Here is a 26,518-nt window from a genome sequence, read left to right on the forward strand (position 1 = left end):
ACACAGGAGATATTACATAGGGGATATTACATAGGGATTATTACATAGGGATTATTACATAGGGGATATTACATAGGGATTATTACATAGGTGATATTACATAGGGGATATTACATAGGGATTATTACATAGGTGATATTACATAGGTGATATTACATAGGGATTATTACATAGGGGATATTACATAGGGATTATTACATCAGGGATATTACATAGGGATTATTACATAGGGGATATTACACAGGAGATATTACATAGGGGATATTACATAGGGATTATTACATAGGGGATATTACATAGGGATTATTACATAGGTGATATTACATAGGGGATATTACATAGGGATTATTACATAGGTTATATTAAATAGGGATTATTACATTGGGGATATTACATAGGAGATATTACATAGGGATTATTACATAGGGGATATTACATAGGGAATATTACATAGGGATTAATACATAGGGATTATTACATAGGGGATTTTAAATAGGGATTATTACATAGGGGATATTACATAGGAGATATTAAATAGGGGATATTAAATAGGGATTATTACATAGGGGATATTAAATAGGGATTATTACATAGGGGATATTACATAGGGATTATTACATAGGGGATATTACATAGGGATTATTACATAGGGGATATTACATAGGGATTATTACATAGGGATTATTACATAGGGATTATTACATAAGGGATATTACATAGGGGATATTACATAGGAGATATTACATAGGGGATATTACATAGGGGATATTACATAGGGGATATTACATAGGAGATATTACATAGGGGATATTACACAGGGGATATTACATAGGGGATATTACATAGGAGATATTACATAGGGGATATTACATAGGGGATATTACATAGGGGATATTACATAGGGGATATTACATAGGGATTATTAAATAGGGGATATTACATAGGGGATATTACATAGGGGATATTACATAGGGGATATTACATAGGGGATATTACATAGGAGATATTACATAGGGATATTACATAGGGGATATTACATAGGGGATATTACATAGGGATTATTAAATATGAGCACACAGGATATTACATAGGATATTACATAGGGGATATTACATAGGGATTATTACATAGGGGATATTACATGAGTACAGCACAGACTTATTACATAGAGATATTACATAGGAGATATTACATAGGGGATATTACATAGGGGATATTACATAGGAGATATTACATAGGAGATATTACATAGGGGATATTACATAGGGGATATTACATAGGGGATATTACATAGGAGATATTACATATGTAATAATCCCTATGTAATACCACGCTGCTCTTAGGTCCTCTTCTCCTTCTCCCGACGACAGCCGTTACAGCGTTAAAGCATCTCTATGCTCCAAGCCCTGCCCATGAGTACAGCACAGACTTCAGCATCTCTATGCTCCTAGCCCTGCCCATGAGTACAGCACAGACTTCAGCATCTCTATGCTCTTAGCCCTGCCCATGAGTACAGCACAGACTTCAGCATCTCTATGCTCCTAGCCCTGCCCATGAGTACAGCACAGACTTCAGCATCTCTATGCTCCTAGCCCTGCCCATGAGTACAGCACAGACTTCAGCATCTCTATGCTCCTAGCCCTGCCCATGAGTACAGCACAGACTTCAGCATCTCTATGCTCCTAGCCCTGCCCATGAGTACAGCACAGACTTCAGCATCTCTATGCTCCTAGCCCTGCCCATGAGTACAGCACAGACTTCAGCATCTCTATGCTCCTAGCCCTGCCCATGAGTACAGCACAGACTTCAGCATCCCTAAGCTCCTAGCCCTGCCCATGAGTACAGCACAGACTTCAGCATCTCTATGCTCCTAGCCCTGCCCATGAGTACAGCACAGACTTCAGCATCTCTAAGCTCCTAGCCCTGCCCATGAGTACAGCACAGACTTCAGCATCTCTATGCTCCAAGCCCTGCCCATGAGTACAGCACAGACTTCAGCATCTCTCTGCTCCTAGCCCTGCCCATGAGTACAGCACAGACTTCAGCATCTCTATGCTCCTAGCCCTGCCCATGAGTACAGCACAGACTTCAGCATCTCTATGCTCCTAGCCCTGCCCATGAGTACAGCACAGACTTCAGCATCTCTATGCTCCAAGCCCTGCCCATGAGTACAGCACAGACTTCAGCATCTCTATGCTCCTAGCCCTGCCCATGAGTACAGCACAGACTTCAGCATCTCTCTGCTCCTAGCCCTGCCCATGAGTACAGCACATACTTCAGCATCTCTATGCTCCTAGCCCTGCCCATGAGTACAGCACAGACTTCAGCACAGCCCAGTTCATGATCTCATTTCAGCTCTTTTAATCTCATCCTCTGCCTCCTAGACTGTTGACCACAGCCCAGACCCGTCAGAATACCCAGATGGAAGATATCTGACCCCAGATTGACACCCATATAAGCTGTGTGTGTTTGCAGATACAGTAGGATTCTTTGGTGCTAGGTTGTCCTCGGGTTCGTCTTAGGTGGAATTCGATGTAAATCCACTTGTGTGCTTTTGGGTCTTTGACGATTATTTGGGGTGAGTATATTTGATCGTTTTTATGGATTTTCATGATCAAGTTTTGTGAAGTGTGTCGAAGGCTCTTAACGTTTGTTACCGTTGCTGCCGTCACCTTTAGAAAGTATTTTCCAACGTGACTTGTGTTTACGGAAAGTACTGTATGTTGATTTAAACTTAACATTGAGGCATGTATGCACGCATGGCTATTAGTCACGTAGGATAAAAGCATCTAGCATAAATAACATGTTGTGGACGATCACTTTGATGTAGAGCACATTCAATTAATTGAGTAACTACAGCCATACATTGGCATGCACTTAGAAGAAGTAGGCTCACTTATTGGTCATACAACTTAAAGTTGCTTTCCCAGGCATGCTGAGTTAATTGATTAATCAACAATAATGTGATACTAGAGTGACTGAGTAACTAATCTAGTTCTCAGGGTAATGTACATCTCAGTTAGGGTTCTGTCTTTAAAACAGATGCTACTGCAGATTCTACAGTATTGAATGTTTGTTCTTAGGCTACACAACACGTCTCTAACTATGTCATAACAATTGTACAGTCGTAAAGATGTCATGTTTAATGTACAGAATAGTTAGCTTTGACAGTGGTTATCTGTTTGGAGAAATGTCCTTTCCTCATAGCTATGTCCCAAATGACACCCTACTTCCTATATAATGCACTACTTTTGACGAGATAGTATACTACTGGTGTACAGTGTACTTTTGATGAGATAGTATACTACTAGTGTACAGTGTACACTAAGTCTAAAACATGTACAGTATACAAATGCCTCATTGGTCTAAACTGGAGGGAACTATTTATACATCCCACATGGCACCCTGTTCCATAGAGCCCTATGGGCCCTGGTCTAAAGTAGTGCACTGTATAGGGAATAGGGTTTGGGACAAAGCCATAGTGCTCTCCTGTTTAGACTCCGGGTGTCAGTTCTCTGGAGAGAACAGAGGGCTGACGTAAATAACTTCCCGTCATCTCGGTAACACTTTATTTGGACAGTCCCAAATAGATGTTTTTTAGATTGTTTAATATACAGTGCCTCGCGAAAGTATTCGGCCCCCTTGAACTTTGCGACCTTTTGCCACATTTCAGGCTTCAAACATAAAGATATAAAACTGTATTTTTTTGTGAAGAATCAACAACAAGTGGGACACAATCATGAAGTGGAACGACATTTATTGGATATTTCAAACTTTTTTAACAAATCAAAAACTGAAAAATTGTATATACTGTATATATATATATACTATTCAGTATATATATATATATATATATATATATATATATATATATATACTGTATATATATATATCCACTGTATATATATTACCTTTACTTAACTGGGAAAGTTAGTTAAGAACAAATTCTTATTTACAATGACGGCCTACCCCAGCCAAACCCAGATGATACTGGATGATTGTGTGCCGCCCTATGGGACTCCCAATCACGGCCGGTTGTGATACAGCCTGGATTCGAACCAGGGTGTCTATAGGGGAGTCCATAGATTCTAACATTTCAACTAATTATCCACTAACCCCAATCTTAACCTGTATCTTAACCCTACCCTACCCCTAACCTTAATCCTAATCTTAACCCTTATCTAAACCCTACCCTAGCCCTAATCTTAACCCTTATTTTAGCATCTTCCCTAACCCTAACTTTAATCCTTATTTTAACCCTACCCTATCCTAACCTTAAACCTTAACCCTACCCTAAACTCATTCATGAGTTTTATTGACAAATGTCAATGATAAAAACATGGTCCTTCAAGCAAAAACCAGATCATGAATTTATAAGAATGTTGTAAGTACAGAAATTGTTTGCTGAGTGGGAATTGAATATCTAACTAGTCAGTGATAACTGTGTGGAGTTTGGAGATTGTGACAGCAACTATGTGATCTTATTACAGTATTATAGACACTATGACCTGGGATTTACTATGATCTATGTAGAAGAACCCCTTACAGTATTATAGACACTATGACCTGGGAATGATCTACTAGAGAAAGCCCTTACAGTATTATAGACACTATGTCCTGGGATTTACTATGGTCTACTATGTAGATTAACCCCTTACAGTATTATAGACACTATGACCTGGGATTTACTATGGTCTATTTAGATTAACCCCTTACAGTATTATAGACACTATGGGATTTACTATGGTCTACTATGTAGAAGAACCCCTACAGTATTATAGACACTATGACCTGGGATTTACTATGGTCTATGTAGAAGAACCCCTTGTATTATAGACACTATGACCTGGGATTTACTATGGTCTACTATGCAGAAGAACCCCTTACAGTATTATAGACACTATGACCTGGGATTTACTATGGTCTATTATGTAGATTAACCCCTTACAGTATTATAGACACTATGTCCTGGGATTTACTATGATCTACTATGTAACAAAACAAGAAGAACCCCTTACAGTATTATAGACACTATGACCTGGGATTTACTATGGTCTACTATGCCTCTGAAGATACAGTATTATAGACACTATGTCCCACCCAACTCACGGATTTACTATGGTCTACTATGTAGAAGAACCCCTTACAGTATTATAGACACTATGACCTGGGATTTACTATGGTCTACTATGTAGAAGAACCCCTGACAGTATTATAGACACTATGACCTGGGATTTACTATGGTCTATGTAGAAGAACCCCTGACAGTATTATAGACACTATGACCTGGGATTTACTATGGTCTACTATGTAGAAGAACCCCTGACAGTATTATAGACACTATGACCTGGGATTTACTATGGTCTATGTAGAAGAACCCCTGACAGTATTATAGACACTATGACCTGGGATTTACTATGGTCTACTATGTAGAAGAACCCCTGACAGTATTATAGACACTATGACCTGGGATTTACTATGGTCTATTATGTAGATTAACCCCTTACAGTATTATAGACACTATGACCTGGGATTTACTATGGTCTACTATGTAGAGAACCCCTTACAGTATTATAGACACTATGTCCTGGGATTTACTATGATCTACTATGTAGAAGAACCCCTGACAGTATTATAGACACTATGTCCTGGGATTTACTATGGTCTACTATGTAGAAGAACCCCTGACAGTATTATAGACACTATGTCCTGGGATTTACTATGGTCTATGTAGAAGAACCCCTGACAGTATTATAGACACTATGACCTGGGATTTACTATGGTCTACTATGTAGAAGAACCCCTGACAGTATTATAGACACTATGTCCTGGGATTTACTATGATCTACTATGTAGAAGAACCCCTGACAGTATTATAGACACTATGCCCTGGGATTTACTATGATCTACTATGTAGAAGAACCCCTTACAGTATTATAGACACTATGACCTGGGATTTACTATGGTCTACTATGTAGACCATAAAGAACCCTTACAGTATTATAGACACTATGTCCTGGGATTTACTATGGTCTATGTAGAAGAACCCCTTACAGTATTATAGACACTATGACCTGGGATTTACTATGATCTACTATGTAGAAGAACCCCTTACAGTATTATAGACACTATGACCTGGGATTTACTATGGTCTACTATGTAGAAAGTCAGTATTATAGACACTATGCCCTGGGATTTACTATGATCTAGGTAGAAGGACCCCTTACAGTATTATAGACACTATGACCTGGGATTTACTATGATCTAGGTAGAAGGACCCCTTACAGTATTATAGACACTATGACCTGGGATTTACTATGGTCTATGTAGAAGAACCCCTTACAGTATTATAGACACTATGCCCTGGGATTTACTATGGTCTATTATGTAGAAGAACCCCTTACAGTATTATAGACACTATGTCCTATGTTATACACTATGTTATATACACTGTGAAATAACACATATGGAATCATGTAGTAACCACAAAAGTGTTAACAGCTTTGCACACTCTTGGAAACATCTGTGTCTTAACAGAAACATCTGTGTCTTAACATTACTGTCAGATGAGAAACATCTCTGTCTTAACAAAAACATCTCTGTCTTAACATTACAGTCAGATGAAAAACATCTGTGTCTTAACAAAAACATCTGTGTCTTAACATTACTGTCAGATGAGAAACATCTGTGTCTTAACATTACTGTCAGATGAGAAACATCTCTGTCTTAACATTACAGTCAGATGAAAAACATCTGTGTCTTAACAAAAACATCTGTGTCTTAACATTACTGTCAGATGAAAAACATCTGTGTCTTAACATTACTGTCAGATGAGAAACATCTGTGTCTTAACATTACTGTCAGATGAGAAACATCTGTGTCTTACTATTACTGTCAGATGAAAAACATCTGTGTCTTAACAGAAACCTCTGTGTCTTAACATTACTGTCAGATGAGAAACATCTGTGTCTTACCATTACTGTCAGATGAGAAACATCTGTGTCTTAACAGAAACATCTGTGTCTTAACAGAAACATCTGTGTCTTAACATTACTGTCAGATGAAAAACATCTGTGTCTTAACAGAAACATCTGTGTCTTAACAGAAACATATGTGTCTTAACATTACTGTCAGATGAGAAACATCTGTGTCTTAACAGAAACATCTGTGTCTTAACAGAAACATCTGTGTCTTAACATTACTGTCAGATGAAAAACATCTGTGTCTTAACAGAAACATCTGTGTCTTAACATTACTGTCAGATGAAAAACATCTGTGTCTTAACATTACAGTCAGATGAAAAACATCTGTGTCTTAACAGAAACATCTGTGTCTTAACATTACTGTCAGATGAGAAACATCTGTGTCTTAACATTACTGTCAGATGAGAAACATCTGTGTCTTAACATTACTGTCAGATGAGAAACATCTGTGTCTTAACAGAAACATCTGTGTCTTAACAGAAACATCTGTGTCTTAACATTACAGTCAGATGAGAAACATCTGTGTCTTAACAGAAACATCTGTGTCTTAACAGAAACATCTGTGTCTTAACATTACAGTCAGATGAGAAACATCTGTGTCTTACCATTACTGTCAGATGAGAAACATCTGTGTCTTAACAGAAACATCTGTGTCTTAACATTACTGTCACATTAAAAACATCTGTGTCTTAACTAACTTCCCTCTCTATTATTTCCTTCTCCAGGCCTGGAGGAACACGGCTATGAAATCAGTGGCTGTGTTAATGTGCTGCCTTGCAGCGACCCTTTCACAACAGCCTGGAAGACTAGACCCACATAATGATCCAAAACTACACGAAGGACCAGGACCCCACACTCACACTCACACGGAAATCATCACCATCATACGCAATTGGACCCACGAAGATGTCCATCCTCCACCCCCTCCTCCATCCCCCTGTGATGGTAAGTCTTTTAGAGCCCTGTCTGTGACCATCCCCCCCTGTGATGGTAAGTCTTTTAGAGCCCTGTCTACGACCACCCCCCTGTGATGGTAAGTCTTTTAGAGCCCTGTCTGTGACCATCCCCTGTGATGGTAAGTCTTTTAGACCCTGTCTGTGACCATCCCCTGTGATGGTAAGTCTTTTAGAGCCCTGTCTGTGACCATCCCCTGGGATGGTAAGTCTTTTAGAGCCCTGTCTGTGACCATACCCCTGTGATAGTAAGTATTTTAGAGCCCTGTCTGTGACCATCCCCCCCTGTGATAGTAAGTCTTTTAGAGCCCTGTCTGTGACCACCCCCCCCTGTGATGGTAAGTCTTTTAGAGCCCTGTCTACGACCATCCCCCTGTGATGGTAAGTCTTTTAGAGCCCTGTCTGTGACCATCCCCCTGTGATGGTAAGTCTTTTAGAGCCCTGTCTGTGACCATCCCCCTGTGATGGTAAGTCTTTTAGAGCCCTGTCTGTGACCATCCCCCTGTGATGGTAAGTCTTTTAGAGCCCTGTCTGTGACCATCCCCCTGTGATAGTAAGTCTTTTAGAGCCCTGTCTGTGACCATCCCCCCCTGTGATAGTAAGTCTTTTAGAGCCCTGTCTGTGACCATCCCCCCCTGTGATGGTAAGTCTTTTAGAGCCCTGTCTGTGACCATCCCCCTGTGATGGTAAGTCTTTTAGAGCCCTGTCTGTGACCATCCCCCTGTGATGGTAAGTATTTTAGAGCCCTGTCTGTGACCATCCCCCTGTGATGGTAAGCCTTGAAAAGCCTTGTCTATGACCATCCCCCTGTGATGGTAAGCCTTGAAAAGCCTTGTCTGTGACCATCCCCCTGTGATGGTAAGTATTTTAGAGCCCTGTCTGTGACCATCCCCCTGTGATGGTAAGTATTTTAGAGCCCTGTCTGTGACCATCCCCCTGTGATGGTAAGTATTTTAGAGCCCTGTCTGTGACCATCCCCCTGTGATGGTAAGTCTTTTAGAGCCCTGTCTGTGACCATCCCCCTGTGATGGTAAGTATTTTAGAGCCCTGTCTGTGACCATCCCCCTGTGATGGTAAGTCTTTTAGAGCCCTGTCTGTGACCATCCCCCTGTGATGGTAAGTCTTTTAGAGCCCTGTCTGTGACCATCCCCCTGTGATGGTAAGTATTTTAGAGCCCTGTCTGTGACCATCCCCCTGTGATGGTAAGCCTTGAAAAGCCTTGTCTATGACCATCCCCCTGTGATGGTAAGCCTTGAAAAGCCTTGTCTGTGACCATCCCCCTGTGATGGTAAGTATTTTAGAGCCCTGTCTGTGACCATCCCCCTGTGATGGTAAGTATTTTAGAGCCCTGTCTGTGACCATCCCCCTGTGATGGTAAGTATTTTAGAGCCCTGTCTGTGACCATCCCCCTGTGATGGTAAGTATTTTAGAGCCCTGTCTGTGACCATCCCCCTGTGATGGTAAGTATTTTAGAGCCCTGTCTGTGACCATCCCCCTGTGATGGTAAGTATTTTAGAGCCCTGTCTGTGACCATCCCCTGTGATGGTAAGCCTTGAAAAGCCTTGTCTATGACCATCCCCTGTGATGGTAAGACACAAATTGAAAAGCCTTGTTTTTAAAAATCCCCCTGTGATGGTAAGCCTTGAAAAAGCCTTGTCTACGACCTATCCTGTCTTAAATTTATAACATGGCTACATTGACACAAATAATAAAAACACATTGAATTTTTAAAAAACAATTAGAGTAACATGACAGGAAGAACCAGGTAATAACATGGCTATATACAGGAAGAACCAGGTAATAACATGGCTATATACAGGAAGTACCAGGTAATAACATGGCTATATACAGGAAGTACCAGGTAATAACATGGCTATATACAGGAAGTACCAGGTAATAGCATGGCTATATACAGGAAGTACCAGGTAATAACATGGCTATATACAGGAAGTACCAGGTAATAACATGGCTATATACAGAAAGTACCAGGTAATAACATGGCTATACACAGGAAGTACCAGGTAATAACATGGCTATATACAGGAAGTACCAGCTAATAGCATGGCTATATACAGGAAGTACCAGGTAATAACATGGCTATATACAGGAAGTACCAGGTAATAACATGGCTATATACAGAAAGCACCAGGTAATAACATGGCTATACACAGGAAGTACCAGGTAATAACATGGCTATATACAGGAAGTACCAGGTAATAACATGGCTATATACAGGAAGTAGATGTCCTCTGTCTTCCTGTAGAAGAGACTGTGTGTCCCATTGACCTGTACTTCAAAAGCAGTGCACTATGTATTGAATAGGGTGCCATTTGGGAAACAGATAATATGATGTCCTCTGTCTTCCTGCAGAAGTGACTGAGTGTCCCATTGACTTGTACTTCGTGATGGACTCCTCTGAGAGCATCGCCCTGCAGCAGCCCCCTCCGGGAAGCCTGGTGAAGAAGGTGGCAGATTGGACGAGGGAGTTTGCCCTGAGGCTCCGGGAGGAGGTGTACAACAGACAGGTGAAAATCAGCTGGTTTCTGGGGGGACTCCACTTCTCCCAGACACAGGAGCTCATCAGTGAGATCACCAGCAGAGACAACTTTATCAGGAAAATGGATGGTATTGACTGGTTAAAGTCTTACCTGGGTAAAGGTAAGATCGCCAACACTCATTTGCATGCTTCTTCTTCATGGATCTAGCCTTCTGTTGTTTTCTTCCCTTGAATATGTGACTCCGGGATGTCATTGATCTGTACTGTCAGTCATCATGTCATTGATCTGTACTGTCAGTCATCATGTGTTGATTGATCTGTCATCATGTCATTGATCTGTACTGTCATGTCATTGATCTGTACTGTCAGTCATCATGTCATTGATCTGTACTGTCAGTCATCATGTCATTGATCTGTACTGTAATGTGTTGAGAGCCTGTCAGTCATCATGTCATTGATCTGTACTGTCAGTCATCATGTCATTGATCTGTACTGTCAGTCATCATGTCATCGATCTGTACTGTCAGTCATCATGTCATTGATCTGTACTGTCAGTCATCATGTCATTGATACTGTCAGTCATCATGTCATTGATCTGTACTGTAATGTGTTGAGAGCCTGTCAGTCATCATGTCATTGATCTGTACTGTCAGTCATCACGTCATTGATCTGTACTGTCAGTCATCATGTCATTGATCTGTAATGTGTTGAGAGCCTGTCAGTCATCATGTCATTGATCTGTACTGTCAGTCATCATGTCATTGATCTGTACTGTCAGTCATCATGTCATTGATCTGTACTGTCAGTCATCATGTCATTGATCTGTACTGTCAGTCATCATGTCATTGATCTGTACTGTAATGTGTTGAGAGCCTGTCAGTCATCATGTCATTGATCTGTACTGTCAGTCATCATGTCATTGATCTGTACTGTAATGTGTTGAGAGCCTGTCAGTCATCATGTCATTGATCTGTACTGTCAGTCATCATGTCATTGATCTGTACTGTCAGTCATCATGTCATTGATCTGTACTGTAATGTGTTGAGAGCCTGTCAGTCATCATGTCATTGATCTGTACTGTCAGTCATCATGTCATTGATCTGTACTGTCAGTCATCATGTCATTGATCTGTACTGTCAGTCATCATGTCATTGATCTGTAGTACTGTGTATCCTGGTCATCAGATAAACATTGATTTGTCATCATTTGATGATCTGTACCTCATGTCACTGACTGTGCCCTGCCAGTCATCATGTCATTGATCTGTACTGTCAGTCATCATGTCATTGATCTGTACTGTCAGTCACCATTGATCTGTACTGTCAGTCATCATGTCATTGATCTGTACTGTCAGTCATCATGTCATTGATCTGGTGGTCATTGATCTGTACTGGTCATCATGTCATTGATCTGACTGCGTCCCCTGATCTGTACTGTCAGTCATCATGTCATTGATCTGTATCTGTACTGTCAGAGTCATCATGTCATTGATCTGTACTGTCAGGTAATTTGATTTGAGGACATGTCACAAGGAGAGGGTTTTCTGTCTTTTATGCTGTGGTTTAATCAGTGATTACTGTCATTCATCTCCTTTTTATCTGTTACTGTCATTCATTCTGTATCATTCATCTCCTATTTATTTGATTTGACCAGCGCATCAGCCTGTTCTCAGTAGCTGCCTCATCAGGTGGTGGAGGAAGATCCATCAGGGATGGAGCTGATCGTCACTCAGCAGCCTGTCGGGGGTCTACTGTCAGTCAACTGATCATGGCTGTCAATGTCAGTCAGGTGTTTAACCTAACAAGTCATTTCATTGGTTACTGTGACAGTACATGTGATTCTGTAACTCTGTGTATTTATAGTCCAGAGGCATGGTGGAGCCGGGGGTTTTAGCATGTGACTGTTTTGTGGATAATGGATTGTTTGAGCTATGGAGATGTTGAGAAAATGGACGTCTACATGTCTTGAGCTGCATCACTTCATTGATTTACATTGTCTTGGTTTGTTTTGTTTGTTGGTCTGATTTAAACTAGCATAGTTGTTAGAGTTCAAAAGTCAGATCAATTATATTTATAGAAACTAAAACATTGAACAAAAAATGGGAACTGGAATGTGTTTGAAACTAAATCAATGTTATTGAAAAATGTCCTTTTGTTCTCATCTGCCTCTGTGCTGCTCAACCCAGACCTTAACACCTGTCACAGTCCACCCATGCTGTCGCCCCCTGTACTGGGAGAATAGTCACATCGATCCATCAACCAAATGATCACATGTCATTGATGGTGATTAGATGTAGTGTTTTTATCCAGCTTTGAATATTCATGATCTGTACTGTCATCAGTCATTTTTCTATTACCATTTATCCAGGGCTGTCAAACGTTTTGTCATTGAATTAATTCGAGAATTTGCTCAAAATGATCTGTTGTAATTGTAAGATTTTTCATTCAATCAAAACATACAAAATATTGACATCTTGGTTTTTGTCATAAGTAGGAAAATTGGGATATCATGTCCATTTTATTTAACCCAAGTCAACGTAGCATTGTAGATTTGAGTTGTATAGATGTATCATTTCAATGCTTTCAGACAGTGCGATTCATCTGAGCTGAAAAGACAAATGTCATTGAGTGTTAACTGAATAACCCCGTCACAGCCCATAGATGTTCCAGTCATTTATATTCTGTTTTTTTGTACCATTGTTCCCCCCTCTGTAAAAAAAAATGTCATTTTTTTTTTTATTGATCTGACTTTTGTTGTAATGTGTTGAGAGCCTGTCAGTCATCACAGAAATATCAAGCCTATTTGTCAGGTAACTAAGAGTTATTCTCAGGGATGCAGTCAGAATCTGTAACGTGACGCTTTCCTTTCTATCAAACTGATCTTCATTTTCCTGCTGTGAGATGTTCATTTCCCGTTCACAGATGTTTTACTGAGGAATCAGTCATCATTACTCCAGTGCTCCAAACTCCAGTGTCTGGAGCTTCCAGGCCCCCTGGTCTGAAGGAAACCCAGGACTAAAAGTGAGCTTCTTTGTTAATAATAAGTAAAACATCAGAGATATTTACAAGAATGAAATGTGTTTATTCATGTTTGTTTTATGAACAGTTTGTTGTTTATGTTTATTTTAAAGTATCTATTTTGTTTTAGGGAACGTCCAGTCAAGGAGGGAGTTGGTCTTGCTGGCGCAGTCAAGGGACCAGAGGCAAACAGGGACTGGGCGTTCTGACCACGGAAACTCACAGAGAACCTAGACATTTATAAATATATAGATTTCCATGATTGGTTGTTGTTGAATAGTCATATTTTCTTCCACAGAATGTAGATGATGTGTTAGTGTTATTTATTATTTGTAGTCATCCATTGACATGGTTGGACTCTGGTATTGCATGTGACTGTTTTTGCAGGTCACAAGGTTGGTGTCCTATGGAGATGTTGAATACTGATATTCACCTCACAGTACTGTATCCTGACTATTTTAACAATTGTCTTCAGTCTACTTGCTTCTGTTTAGTTGGTCTGATTGGTCTAGCAAGGTGATCTTAAAGGTCAAGAAGTAAACTAGTCATCATTATTAATTATTAATTAAATATCATGTGTAAATCTTCATCATGAGATATGATTTTTAATCAACGTTTTAAACGGGACATTATTTGATGAATGGATTTCATCTTTCCCTCTGAATATGGATCAGATGGAACAGTCCTGTACAGTCCACCATGATTGACTCTGACAGTATACAGAACGTTCTGTGTGTACAGCTTCACCATGTGTTGAGAGCCTGTTCATCATGTCATTGCTATGTCTCGCTGGATATGCTTAGTCATTTCATCTTTAACATTCACTCTGAATGACCTGTCATTCAATCACCAGGGCGCGTCAGGAGGTCAGTCACGTTTCTGGAATTATCATGTTATTGATCTGATGGGCATTGAGAAGGTTTGCTCATCACTATTGTACTGTAATGTGCAACGCAGTCATTTCATTGAACTGTAATGTGTGTTGAAATCATGTAATTGATCTGTACTGTCAGTCAAATATTGAGCCCTGGTTTGTCTGAAACAGGGGAAGAGGTCAGCCCTGAGACTGAGTCCGGGAGTCCTGAGATCTGTCATTGATCTGTACTGTAAGGGGCCAGTCATCATGTAGTAATGTGTTGAGACTGTATATGTCATTGATTTTCAAGGGCCTGTCAGCTTTGAGACTGTAACAGGAGCCAATGTGTTGAGGAGCCCTGAGACAAAGAAACAGGAGCCTTGAGACTGAGTCATCAACATTGAGGGGCCTAGAGTCATCCATTGAGACTGTATTTTGGTACCATTGTACTGCCCTGAGACTCAAACAGGATGCAGTCATCATGTCATTGATCTGTACTGGCCCTGAGACTGAACCGTTGGAGTCCTGAGACTGAAACAGGGGCCAAGGGAGCCCTGAGACTGAAACAGAGCCAAGGGAGCCCTGAGATCTGACTGAACCGGGGAGTCCTGAGACTGAAACAGGGGCCAGGGGAGCCCTGAGACTGTCAACAGGTTCAGCCAAAGAGCCATAAACATTACTCAGACTGTAACAGGGGCCAAGGGAGCCCTGAGACTGTAACACGAGCCAAGGGGAGCCCTGAGACTGAAACACGAGCCAAGGGAGCCCTGAGACTGTAACACGAGTAAAACATGGCTGTCAATGCCCTGAGTTATTGTAACAAGCCAGAGGCAAGGGAGCCCTGAGACTGAAACAGGGGCCCTGAGAGCTGCATCAACAGTTTGAGTCCTATTTTAGGGAGCCTGAGACTGAAACAGTTGGGTTCTCCTGGTGCTGAGACCTTAACAGGGACCAACGCCCCACTGGGAGCCCTGAGACTGAAACGCAGTGGACTGCCCTGAATATTCATGTCTGAAGACTGGTCAAACACAGATTTGCCAAAGAGCCCTGAGACTGTAAAGGAGCCAACAGTGATTCAGCCCTGGTTGATAACAGGACAGCCCAATGTTCCATTTATATTCTGTTTTTTGTACCATTGTTCCCCCCCCAGAACTGAAACAGGAGCCAAGGAGAGCCCTGAGACTGTAACAGGAGCCCTGGTACTGTAACAGGACTAAAAGCCCTCAGAGATATTTACAAGAGACTGTAACAGGGCCAAGGTTGGTGCCCTGAGACCAATACTGACATTCATTTTTTCCCAGTGGAGCCCTGGGACTCTGGTAACAGGAGCCAAGGAGAGCCCTGAGACTGTTAACCTCAGGAGCGATTGAGTCTGTAACAGGGAGCCTGAAAGGGGAGCCCCTGAGACTATTAATTATTAATTAAATCAGCCGTGAGACTGTAACAGGAGCCATGGGAGCCCTGAGACTGTAACAGGAGCCACAGAACGGGAGCCCTGAGACTGAACAGGACTTTCATCCCCGTGACCTCTCAATCACCAGGGCGTCAGGAGCCCAGGTGACTGTAACAGGAGCCAAGTGGAGCCCTGAGACTGAAACAGAACGTTCTGAGACTGAGGGGCCAACAGGGGCCTGGATGAGAGCTTGAGACTTTCATGAGACTGTAACAGGAGCCCTGAGACTGAAACAGGAGAATGACTGCCCTGAGACTGGAACCAGGGAGCCAGGGGAGCCCTGATGCTGAGACTGAAACAGGGGCCAAGGGAGCAGAAGGAGAGACCCTGAGACTGTAACAGGAGCCCTGAGTCTGTAACAGGAGCCAAGAGGAGCCCTGAGACTGTAACAGGAGCCTGTAACAGGAGGGGAGCCCTGAGACTGTAACAGGAGCCAAGGGAGCCCTGAGACTGTAACAGGGCCATGGGGGAGCCCTGAGACTGAAGCCAGGGAGCCCTGAGACAGGAGCCCCGAGACTGAAACAGGAGCCCTGAGACTGAAACAGGAGCCAAGGGAGCCCTGAGACTGTAACAGGAGCCAATGGGAGCCCTGAGATTGCCCTGAGACTAGGAAACAGGGCCAGGGAGCCCTGAGACTAACAGGAGCCCTGAGACTGAAACAGGAGCCACGGGGAGCCCTGAGACTGAAACAGGAGCCCTGAGACTGAAACAGGAGCCAAGGGGAGCCCTGAGACTGAAACAGGAGCCCTGAGACTGAAACAGGCGCCAAGGGGAGCCCTGAGACTGTAACATGAGCCAAGGGGAGCCCTGAGACTGTAACAGGAGCCCTGAGACTGTAACAGGAGCCAAGGGGAGCCCTGAGACTGTAACAGGAGCCAAGGGGAGCCCTGAGACTGTAACAGGAGCCCTGAGACTGTAACAGGAGCCAAGGGGAGCCCTGAGACTGAAACAGGAGCCCTGAGACTGAAACAGGAGCCCTGAGACTGAAACAGGGGCCAGGGGGAGCCCTGAGACTGTAACAGGAGCCAAGGGGAGCCCTGAGACTGTAACATGAGCCAATGGTAGCCCTGAGACTGTAACAGGAGCCAAGGGGAGCCCTGAGACTGAAACAGGAGCCAAGGGGAGACCTGAGACTGTAACAGGAGCCCTGAGACTGTAACAGGAGCCCTGAGACTGAAACAGGAGCCCTGAGGCTGAAACAGGAGCCCTGAGACTGAAACAGGAGCCAAGGGGAGCCCTGAGACTGAAACAGGAGCCCTGAGACTGAAACAGGAGCCCTGAGACTGAAACAGGAGCCCTGAGACTGTAACAGGAGCCCTGAGACTGTAACAGGAGCCAAGGGGAGCCCTGAGACTGTAACAGGAGCCCTGAGACTGTAAAGGAGCCCTGAGACTGTAACAGGAGCCAAGGGGAGCCCTGGGACTGTAACAGGAGCCAAGGGGAGCCCTGAGACTGTAACAGGAGCCAAGGGTAGCCCTGAGACTGTAACAGGAGCCAAGGGGAGCCCTGAGACTGTAACAGGAGCTAAGGGGAGCCCTGAGACTGAAACAGGAGCCAAGGGGAGCCCTGAGACTGTAACAGGAGCCAAGGGGAGCCCTGAGACTGTAACAGGAGCCCTGAGACTGAAACAGGAGCCCTGAGACTGAAACAGGGGCCAAGGGGAGCCCTGAGACTGAAACAGGAGCCAAGGGGAGCCCTGAGACTGAAACAGGAGCCTTGAGACTGAAACAGGGGCCAAGGGGAGCCCTGAGACTGTAACAGGAGCCAAGGGGAGCCCTGAGACTGAAACAGGAGCCAAGGGGAGCCCTGAGACTGTAACAGGAGCCAAGGGGAGCCCTGAGACTGAAACAGGAGCCAAGGGGAGACCTGAGACTGTAACAGGAGCCAAGGGGAGCCCTGAGACTGTAACAGGAGCCAAGGGGAGCCCTGAGACTGAAACAGGAGCCCTGAGACTGTAACAGGAGCCCTGAGATTGTAACAGGAGCCAAGGGGCGCCCTGAGACTGTAACAGGAGCCCTGAGACTGAAACAGGGGCCAAGGGGAGCCCTGAGACTGTAACAGGAGCCAAGGGGAGCCCTAAGACTGAAACAGGAGCCCTGAGACTGAAACAGGAGCCAAGGGGAGCCCTGAGACTGAAACAGGAGCCCTGAAACTGTAACAGGAGCCCTGAGACTGTAACAGGAGCCCTGAGACTGAAACAGGAGCCCTGAGGCTGAAACAGGAGCCCTGAGACTGAAACAGGAGCCAAGGGGAGCCCTGAGACTGAAACAGGAGCCCTGAGACTGAAACAGGAGCCCTGAGACTGTAACAGGAGCCCTGAGACTGTAACAGGAGCCAAGGGGAGCCCTGAGACTGTAACAGGAGCCCTGAGACTGTAACAGGAGCCCTGAGACTGTAACAGGAGCCAAGGGGAGCCCTGAGACTGTAACAGGAGCCAAGGGTAGCCCTGAGACTGTAACAGGAGCCAAGGGGAGCCCTGAGACTGTAACAGGAGCTAAGGGGAGCCCTGAGACTGAAACAGGAGCCAAGGGGAGCCCTGAGACTGAAACAGGAGCCAAGGGGAGCTCTGAGCTTTCAACTCAATGAAGATGACCACTGACCTGGCAGACTGGTACAGGTCCATTGGGTCTATACAGGAGCGTTGAATCATGTTGAACCTAATAGGAATCTTTTCTGTGTTAATTCTCAGGGTAAAATTGGTCGAATCGGAACTTATGGTTGTAAAGGAGATCCAGGAGAAAGGGTCAGTAAAACGTTGTCCTACACACACACACACACACACACACACACACACACACACACACACACACACACACACACACACACACACACACACACACACACACACACAATAATGCAGTAAAATGTTGTGATAAAAAGGAATTGTCTCTGATGCTTTTTGAAAGGGCCCAGATGGTTATCCAGGAAGTGCTGGTGATATGGGACTGGCCGGTGTCAACGGAGAGAAGGTACCTGAGAGAACCTTCAGTCTGTCAAGGCTACTATAATACCTTCTGTACTACACAAACTCCAGACTCAGTTTATCTACAGTGTTTTATAGACCACTGGGTTTACTAAACCTAGAGTGTTTTATAGACCACTGGGTTTACTAAACCTAGTTTATTTACAGTGTTTTATAGACCACTGGGTTTACTAAACCTAGAGTGTTTTATAGACCACTGGGTTTACTAAACCTAGAGTGTTTTATAGACCACTGGGTTTACTAAACCTTGTTTATCTACAGTGTTTTATAGACCACTGGGTTTACTAAACCTAGAGTGTTTTATAGACCACTGGGTTTACTAAACCTAGAGTGTTTTATAGACCACTGGGTTTACTAAACCTAGTTTATCTACAGTGTTTTATAGACTACTGGGTTTACTAAACCTAGTTTATCTACAGTGTTTTATAGACCACTGGGTTTACTAAACCTAGAGTGTTTTATAGACCACTGGGTTTACTAAACCTAGAGTGTTTTATAGACCACTGGGTTTACTAAACCTAGTTTATGTACAGTGTTTTATAGACCACTGGGTTTACTAAACCTAGAGTGTTTTATAGACCACTGGGTTTACTAAACCTAGTTTATCTACAGTGTTTTATAGACCACTGGGTTTACTAAACCTAGAGTGTTTTATAGACCACTGGGTTTACTAAACCTAGAGTGTTTTATAGACCACTGGGTTTACTAAACCTAGTTTATCTACAGTGTTTTATAGACCACTGGGTTTACTAAACCTAGAGTGTTTTATAGACCACTGGGTTTACTAAACCTAGTTTATCTACAGTGTTTTATAGACCACTGGGTTTACTAAACCTAGAGTGTTTTATAGACCACTGGGTTTACTAAACCTAGTTTATCTACAGTGTTTTATAGACCACTGGGTTTACTAAACCTAGAGTGTTTTATAGACCACTGGGTTTACTAAACCTAGTTTATCTACAGTGTTTTATAGACCACTGGGTTTACTAAACCTGGTTTATGTACAGTGTTTTATATACCAGTGTGTTTAATGTGTGATGCTGATATTCCTAGGGAGACCCTGGTCATAACGGAAAGCCAGGTCCCACTGGCCCTCTTGGAGAAGCTGGACCACCGGTACAGTAACGACATCATAACACACTCTTACCTGGACCTAACAGAAACAACATGCAGATTTCATGTGCACTAGCTAAAGACATCATAACACACTCTTACCTGGACCTAACAGAAACAACATGCAGATTTCATGTGCACTAGCTAAAGACATCATAACACACTCTTACCTGGACCTAACAGAAACAACATGCAGATTTCATGTGCACTAGCTAAAGACATCATAACACACTCTTACCTGGACCTAACAGAAACAACATGCAGATTTCATGTGCACTAGCTAACGACATCACAGCTCAAGAAGGATTCTCTCTCTGAAGACGTCGTGAAGAGCCACTTGTTATCACATTGATAAATCATCTAATCTTTCTTCTTCCTTTCAGAGTTATCCAGGAAGTCCTGGGATTCCAGGCTCACCAGGAAGGAAGGGAATAGCAGTGAGTGACTTACATAGACCTGGCTATCCTTGTCATTAACCGTTCTGTAGTGCTGTAGTTCAGTAGTGCTGTAGTTCAGTAGTGCTGTAGTTCAGTAGTGCTGTAGTGCTGTAGTTCAGTAGTTCAGTAGTGCTGTAGTTCAGTAGTTCTTTAGTGCTGTAGTTCAGTAGTGCTGTAGTTCAGTAGTGCTGTAGTTCAGTAGTTCAGTAGTGCTGTAGTTCAGTAGTGCTGTAGTGCTGTAGTTCAGTAGTGCTGTAGTTCAGTAGTTCAGTAGTGCTGTAGTTCAGTAGTGCTGTAGTTCAGTAGTTCTTTAGTGCTGTAGTTCAGTAGTGCTGTAGTTCAGTAGTGCTGTAGTTCAGTAGTGCTGTATTTCAGTAGTGCTGTAGTTCAGTAGTTCTTTAGTGCTGTAGTTCAGTAGTGCTGTAGTTCAGTAGTGCTGTAGTGCTGTAGTTCAGTAGTGCTGTAGTTCAGTAGTGCTGTAGTTCAGTAGTTCAGTAGTTGAGTAGTTCAGTAGTTCATTAGTTCAGTAGTACTGTAGTTCAGTAATGCTGTAGTTCAGTAGTGCTGTAGTTCAGTAATGCTGTAGTTCAGTAGTGCTGTAGTGCTATAGTTCAGTACTGCTGTAGTTCAGTAGTGCTGTAGTTCACTAGTGCTGTAGTTCAGTAGTTCAGTAGAGCTGTAGTGCTGGTGTTCAGTAGTACTGTAGTTCAGTAGTGCTGTAGTTCAGTAGTGCTGGTGTTCAGTTGTGCTGTAGTTCAGTAGTTCAGTAGTGCTGTAGTTCAGTAGTTCAGTAGTGCTGTAGTTCAGTAGTTCAGTAGTGCTGTAGTTCAGTAGTTCAGTAGTGCTGTAGTTTAGTAGTTCAGTAGTGCTGTAGTTCTTTAGTGCTGTAGTTCAGTAGTGCTGTAGTTCAGTAGTTCAGTAGTGCTGTAGTTCAGTAGTGCTGTAGTTCAGTAGTGCTGTAGTTCAGTAGTTCTTTAGTGCTGTAGTTCAGTAGTGCTGTAGTTCAGTAGTTCATTAGTACTGTAGTTCAGTAGTGCTATAGTTCAGTAATGCTGTAGTTCAGTAGTGCTGTAGTTCAGTACTGCTGTAGTTCAGTAGTACTGTAGTTCAGTAGTGCTGTAGTTCAGTAGTGCTGGTGTTCAGTAGTGCTGTAGTTCAGTAGTTCAGTAGTGCTGTAGTTCAGTAGTGCTGTAGTTCAGTAGTGCTGTAGTTCAGTAGTGCTGTAGTTCAGTAGTGCTGTAGTTCGGTAGTTCAGTAGTGCTGTAGTTCAGTAGTTCTGTAGTGCTGTAGTTCACTAGTTCACTAGTGCTGTAGTTCAGTAGTTCAGTAGTGCAGTAGTTCACTAGTTCACTAGTGCTGTAGTTCAGTAGTGCTGTAGTTCAGTAGTTCAGTAGTGCTGTAGTTCAGTACTTCAGTAGTGCTGTAGTTCAGTAGTGCTGTAGTTCAGTAGATCAGTGGTGCAGTAGTTCAGTAGTGCTGTAGTTCAGTAGTTCACTAGTGCTGTAGTTCAGTAGTTCAGTAGTGCAGTAGTTCACTAGTTCACTAGTGCTGTAGTTCAGTAGTTCAGTAGTGCAGTAGTTCACTAGTTCACTAGTGCTGTAGTTCAGTAGTTCAGTAGTGCTGTAGTTCAGTACTTCAGTAGTGCTGTAGTTCAGTAGATCAGTAGTGCTGTAGTTCAGTAGTGCTGTATTTCTTCATTCTAAACTAACTGATTCCTAATTCTTTCAGGGACTCAACGGTGAACCGACCAAAAGCCAACCTGCAACGCAAACTTGGCTAAGGATACATTCTGAAAGTTAAATATTAAATGCAAAGGGATGACCTTTGCTTAAACAATAATTATTGTTTATATGTCTGTCATTAGGGGCGACCAGGAGACCCTGGACTTAAGGGACTTAACGGACCAGGCGGACCCTAAAGGAGGCAAGGGGTCCGTCACCTCTAAGCTTCTGCTATGCCTACAGAGGGTGGTTGTGTGGATACAGTAGATACCACACAGGAATGTTATGCTCCAGTCTTAGAAATGTTTCTTCCACCTACATCCTATAGCTTTCATTGGCTGTTCCTGTGGGAGAACCCTTTTGAAGAAGTAGAACCTTTGAAGAAGTAGAACCCTTTCCGCAGAGGCTTCTAAATGTCCTACATGGAACCCAAAGTGGTTCTTAAAGAGCTTCCATGGGAACATTCATTTCAAGAGTGTACATGCTGTAATACCAATAGATGAAATACCGTCTGCTTCAGTTCCTGCTGCATTCAGACATTCCAGGCAAACTGCCCATAAGAAGAACAATGGCTGACTGAAAATATGATGTCTGTTTGTGTAAATATTTGACCGTGAATATTGAGGTCAAAACAAAGGCTAACATGTATTCTGTCATTCCCAGGGTGAACCTGGTCTACAGGGGGAAGCCAGGTCTTCATGGGGATCTCGGCCCCAAGGATCCAAGGTCAGAGAAGTTTGCATTGCATTCTGGGTACATGATTCAGCAGTAACTCTCAGAGAAACAGACAACACGGGGAGTTTCTCCACTAAGATACAGTACACTCCTTCTTTCATAGAACATTGCGTGTGTGTGTGTGTGTGTGTGTGTGTGTGTGTGTGTGTGTGTGTGTGTGTGTGTGTGTGTGTGTGTGTGTGTGTGTGTGTGTGTGTGTGTGTGTGTGTGTGTGTGTGTGCGCGCGTGCGCGCTGCGCGCGTGCGTGTGTGTCCTCCCTTTGTTTGTTTAGGGAGGTCCAGGGCTGCGGGTTCAAGAGGACATCAAGGAGATAATGGGCCAGATGGACAGATCGTATGTTATACTATTACTAATGCTTCTACTAGAAATACTATTCTACGACTCCTACTCTACTATTGTTAATATATTGTCACTGCTAATCTACTAATCTATTTATCTGCTAATCTAATAAACTACAGATCTGCTAATCTAATAAACTACTAATCTACTAATCTGCTAATCTAATAAACTACTAATCTGCTAATCTAATAATCTACTGATCTACTAATCTTTAATCTACTAATCTGCTAATCTGCTAATCTAATAAACTACTAATCTGCTAATCTAATAAACTACTAATCTACTAATCTGCTAATCTACTAATCTAATAAACTACTAATCTACTAATCTAATAAAGTAATAATCTGCTAATCTAATATGCTCTACCACAATGCTCTACCACAACTCCACTGCTACAACTACTTTACTAATACTCTACAACTACCACTACTATGATGCCTACTAAAATACTACTAATAACTACTACTACTCTACCACTATTACTACTACTATACTACTAAACTACTACTATTCCTACTACTACAACCTACTAATGTACTCTAGTATTACACTACTAATACAACTCTAAAACTACTACTCGACTACTGTTAGTACTACTACTACTGCAGTTACTAATCTACTGGTGACTAATGCTACCCTACCACTTTACTACTACTAATAATAATAATATACTACTAAATCTACAACAACTACTATTACTTCTGAGACTACAACTACTACTGTTACTACCACTACAACTACTACTACTTCTCCACTAGTACTACTGCTATTTCTACTAATAATACTCTACTACTGCTACTGTACACTACTCTACCGCTACTGCTACTACTACTATACTACTATTACAACTACTATTACTATGAATACTACAATACTACTAGTATACTACCACTACTACTACTATGATACTACTACACTACTAATGTACTACTACTCTAGTACTACACTACTAATATTGGTACTATTGCTACTACTCTACTGCTCCTACGACTACTAATACTACTATTCTACTGCTAATACTGCTGCTACTGCTCTACTACAACTACACCTCTACAGCTGATATTGGCCAACACTACCCAACTACTGTTACTACTGCTACTACTACACTACTACTACTACTACTACTACTACTACCACTACTGTTACTACTACTACAATGCTACAGTTGGTATTACTACCACTACCCAACTACTATTACTAGTGTTACTACTCTACTAGTACCACTACTACTAAAGTTACTAATGTTACTACTATACTACTACTACTACTACTACTACTACTACTGTTACTACTGATACTACTATACTACTACTAAAGTTACTACTGTTACTACTATACTACTACTACTACTACTACTGCTGTTACTGCTACTACTACTAATGTTGCTACTACTACTGTTACTACTACTAATGTTACTACTCCTACTACTAGTCAACTACTAGTCTACTACTACTACTACTATACTACTAATGTACTCTAAGATGACCTCCTGTTCTGATCGTATTGTTTACTTCAAGTTTATTTCGACAACTTCTACTATTACTAGTCTACTTCTACTACTACCATTCTTCTACTACTGCTAGTCTACTACTACTACTACTACTACTGGTCTACTACTAATACTACTACTGCTACTACTGGTGTACTTTTACTACTACTACTACTACTGGTCTACTTCTACTACTACTAGTATACTTCTACTACTACTACTACTACTACTACTACTACTGGTCTACTTCCTCCTACTACTACTACTGGTCTACTCCTACTTCTACTACTACTACTGCTGATCTACTTCTACTACTGGTCTGCTTCTACTTTTACTACTACTAGTCTACTACTACTACTACTAGTCTACTTCTACTACTACTACTACTACTTATCTACTTCTACTAGTACTAGTCTACTACTACTACTACTACTACTACTACTACTACTAGTCTACTTCTACTACAACTAGTCTACTTCACTACTACTAGTAGTACTACTACTACTGGTCTACTATTACTAGTAGTCTACTTCTACTACTACTACTACTACTACTTCTACTACTTCTACTTCTACTAGTCTACTACTTCTACTGCTACTACTACTACGTCTACTACTACTACTATTACCACCACTTCTACTACTACTAGTACTACTACTAGTACTACTAAGACTGGTCTACTACTACTACTAGTCTACTTCTACTACTACCACTTCTACTACTACTTCTACTACTACTACTACTACTAGTACTACTACTACTGGTCTAGTTCTCCTACTTCTTCTACTACTAGTCTACTTCTACTACTACTACTAGTAGTACAACTACTACTTGTACTACTACTGGTCTACTACTACTACTACTACTACTACTACTACTAGTCTACTACTACTACTACTACCACTTCTACTACTACTACTACTACTTCTACTACTACTAGTCTACTTCTACTACTACTAGTCTACTACTACTTCTACTACTTCTGGTCTACTATTACTACTACTACTACTACTACTACTACCACAACTACAACTACTACTACTACTACTACTACTGGCCTACTTCTACTACTACTAGTACTACTACTACTAGTCTACTTCTAATACTACTACTTGCTTACTTCTACTACTACTACTACTACTACTTCTACTACTACTACTACTACTTCTACTACTACTACTACTATCCTACTTCTACTACTACTATCCTACTTCTGCTACTACTACTACTACTATCCTACTTCTACTACTACTATCCTACTTCTACTTCTACTACTACTACTACTATCCTACTTCTACTACTACTATCCTACTTCTACTACTACTATCCTACTACTACTATCCTACTTCTACTACTACTACTTCTACTACTACTACTACTATCCTACTTCTACTACTATCCTACTTCTGCTACTACTACTACTACTATCCTACTTCTACTACTACTATCCTACTTCTGCTACTACTACTACTATCCTACTTCTACTACTACTATCCTACTTCTGCTACTACTACTACTACTACTATCCTACTTCTACTACTACTATCCTACTTCTACTACTACTAATACTACTTCTACTACTATCCTACTTCTGCTACTACTGGTCTACTTCTACCACTCTACTCTATTCTATGATATCCTCCTGTTTTGTACCTTTTGTTTAGTCAGAGTACATGTTGCCTTGTCTACATTATGAGCATACTGCGACAGTCTTCTCGTCTAAGTAATGGTTAAATAAATACATCTACATTTCGGGAATTGTTTATTTATTGATGGTAGTCTATACCTATGTATTTCAGTGACTATGACTGCCATGTGGGTATATAATATTTTTCTTTATTCAAATTCTTTATGCATATAGTATTCCGTATGGCATCTCTGTGTTACAGGGAACTGCTGGAGAGCCTGGTGATCCTGGACAGACTGGACCCCATGGAGATCG

General features: G+C 42.0%; 1 protein-coding gene across 1 annotated transcript; it reads left to right on the top strand.

The window, feature by feature from the left end:
- Positions 1-2,350: 2,350 nt before the first annotated feature.
- LOC127918970 (collagen alpha-2(VI) chain-like) lies at positions 2,351-10,656 on the top strand. The gene is made up of 3 exons (XM_052502280.1): positions 2,351-2,578; positions 7,709-7,928; positions 10,307-10,656. The coding sequence occupies exons 2-3, from the start codon at positions 7,727-7,729 to the stop codon at positions 10,639-10,641; spliced, it is 537 nt and encodes a 178-aa protein (XP_052358240.1). The 5' UTR covers positions 2,351-2,578; positions 7,709-7,726; the 3' UTR covers positions 10,642-10,656.
- The last annotated feature ends 15,862 nt before the right edge of the window (positions 10,657-26,518 follow it).

This window comes from Oncorhynchus keta, unplaced genomic scaffold (assembly GCF_023373465.1).
Source record: "Oncorhynchus keta strain PuntledgeMale-10-30-2019 unplaced genomic scaffold, Oket_V2 Un_contig_15408_pilon_pilon, whole genome shotgun sequence".
NCBI lineage: Eukaryota > Metazoa > Chordata > Actinopteri > Salmoniformes > Salmonidae > Oncorhynchus > Oncorhynchus keta.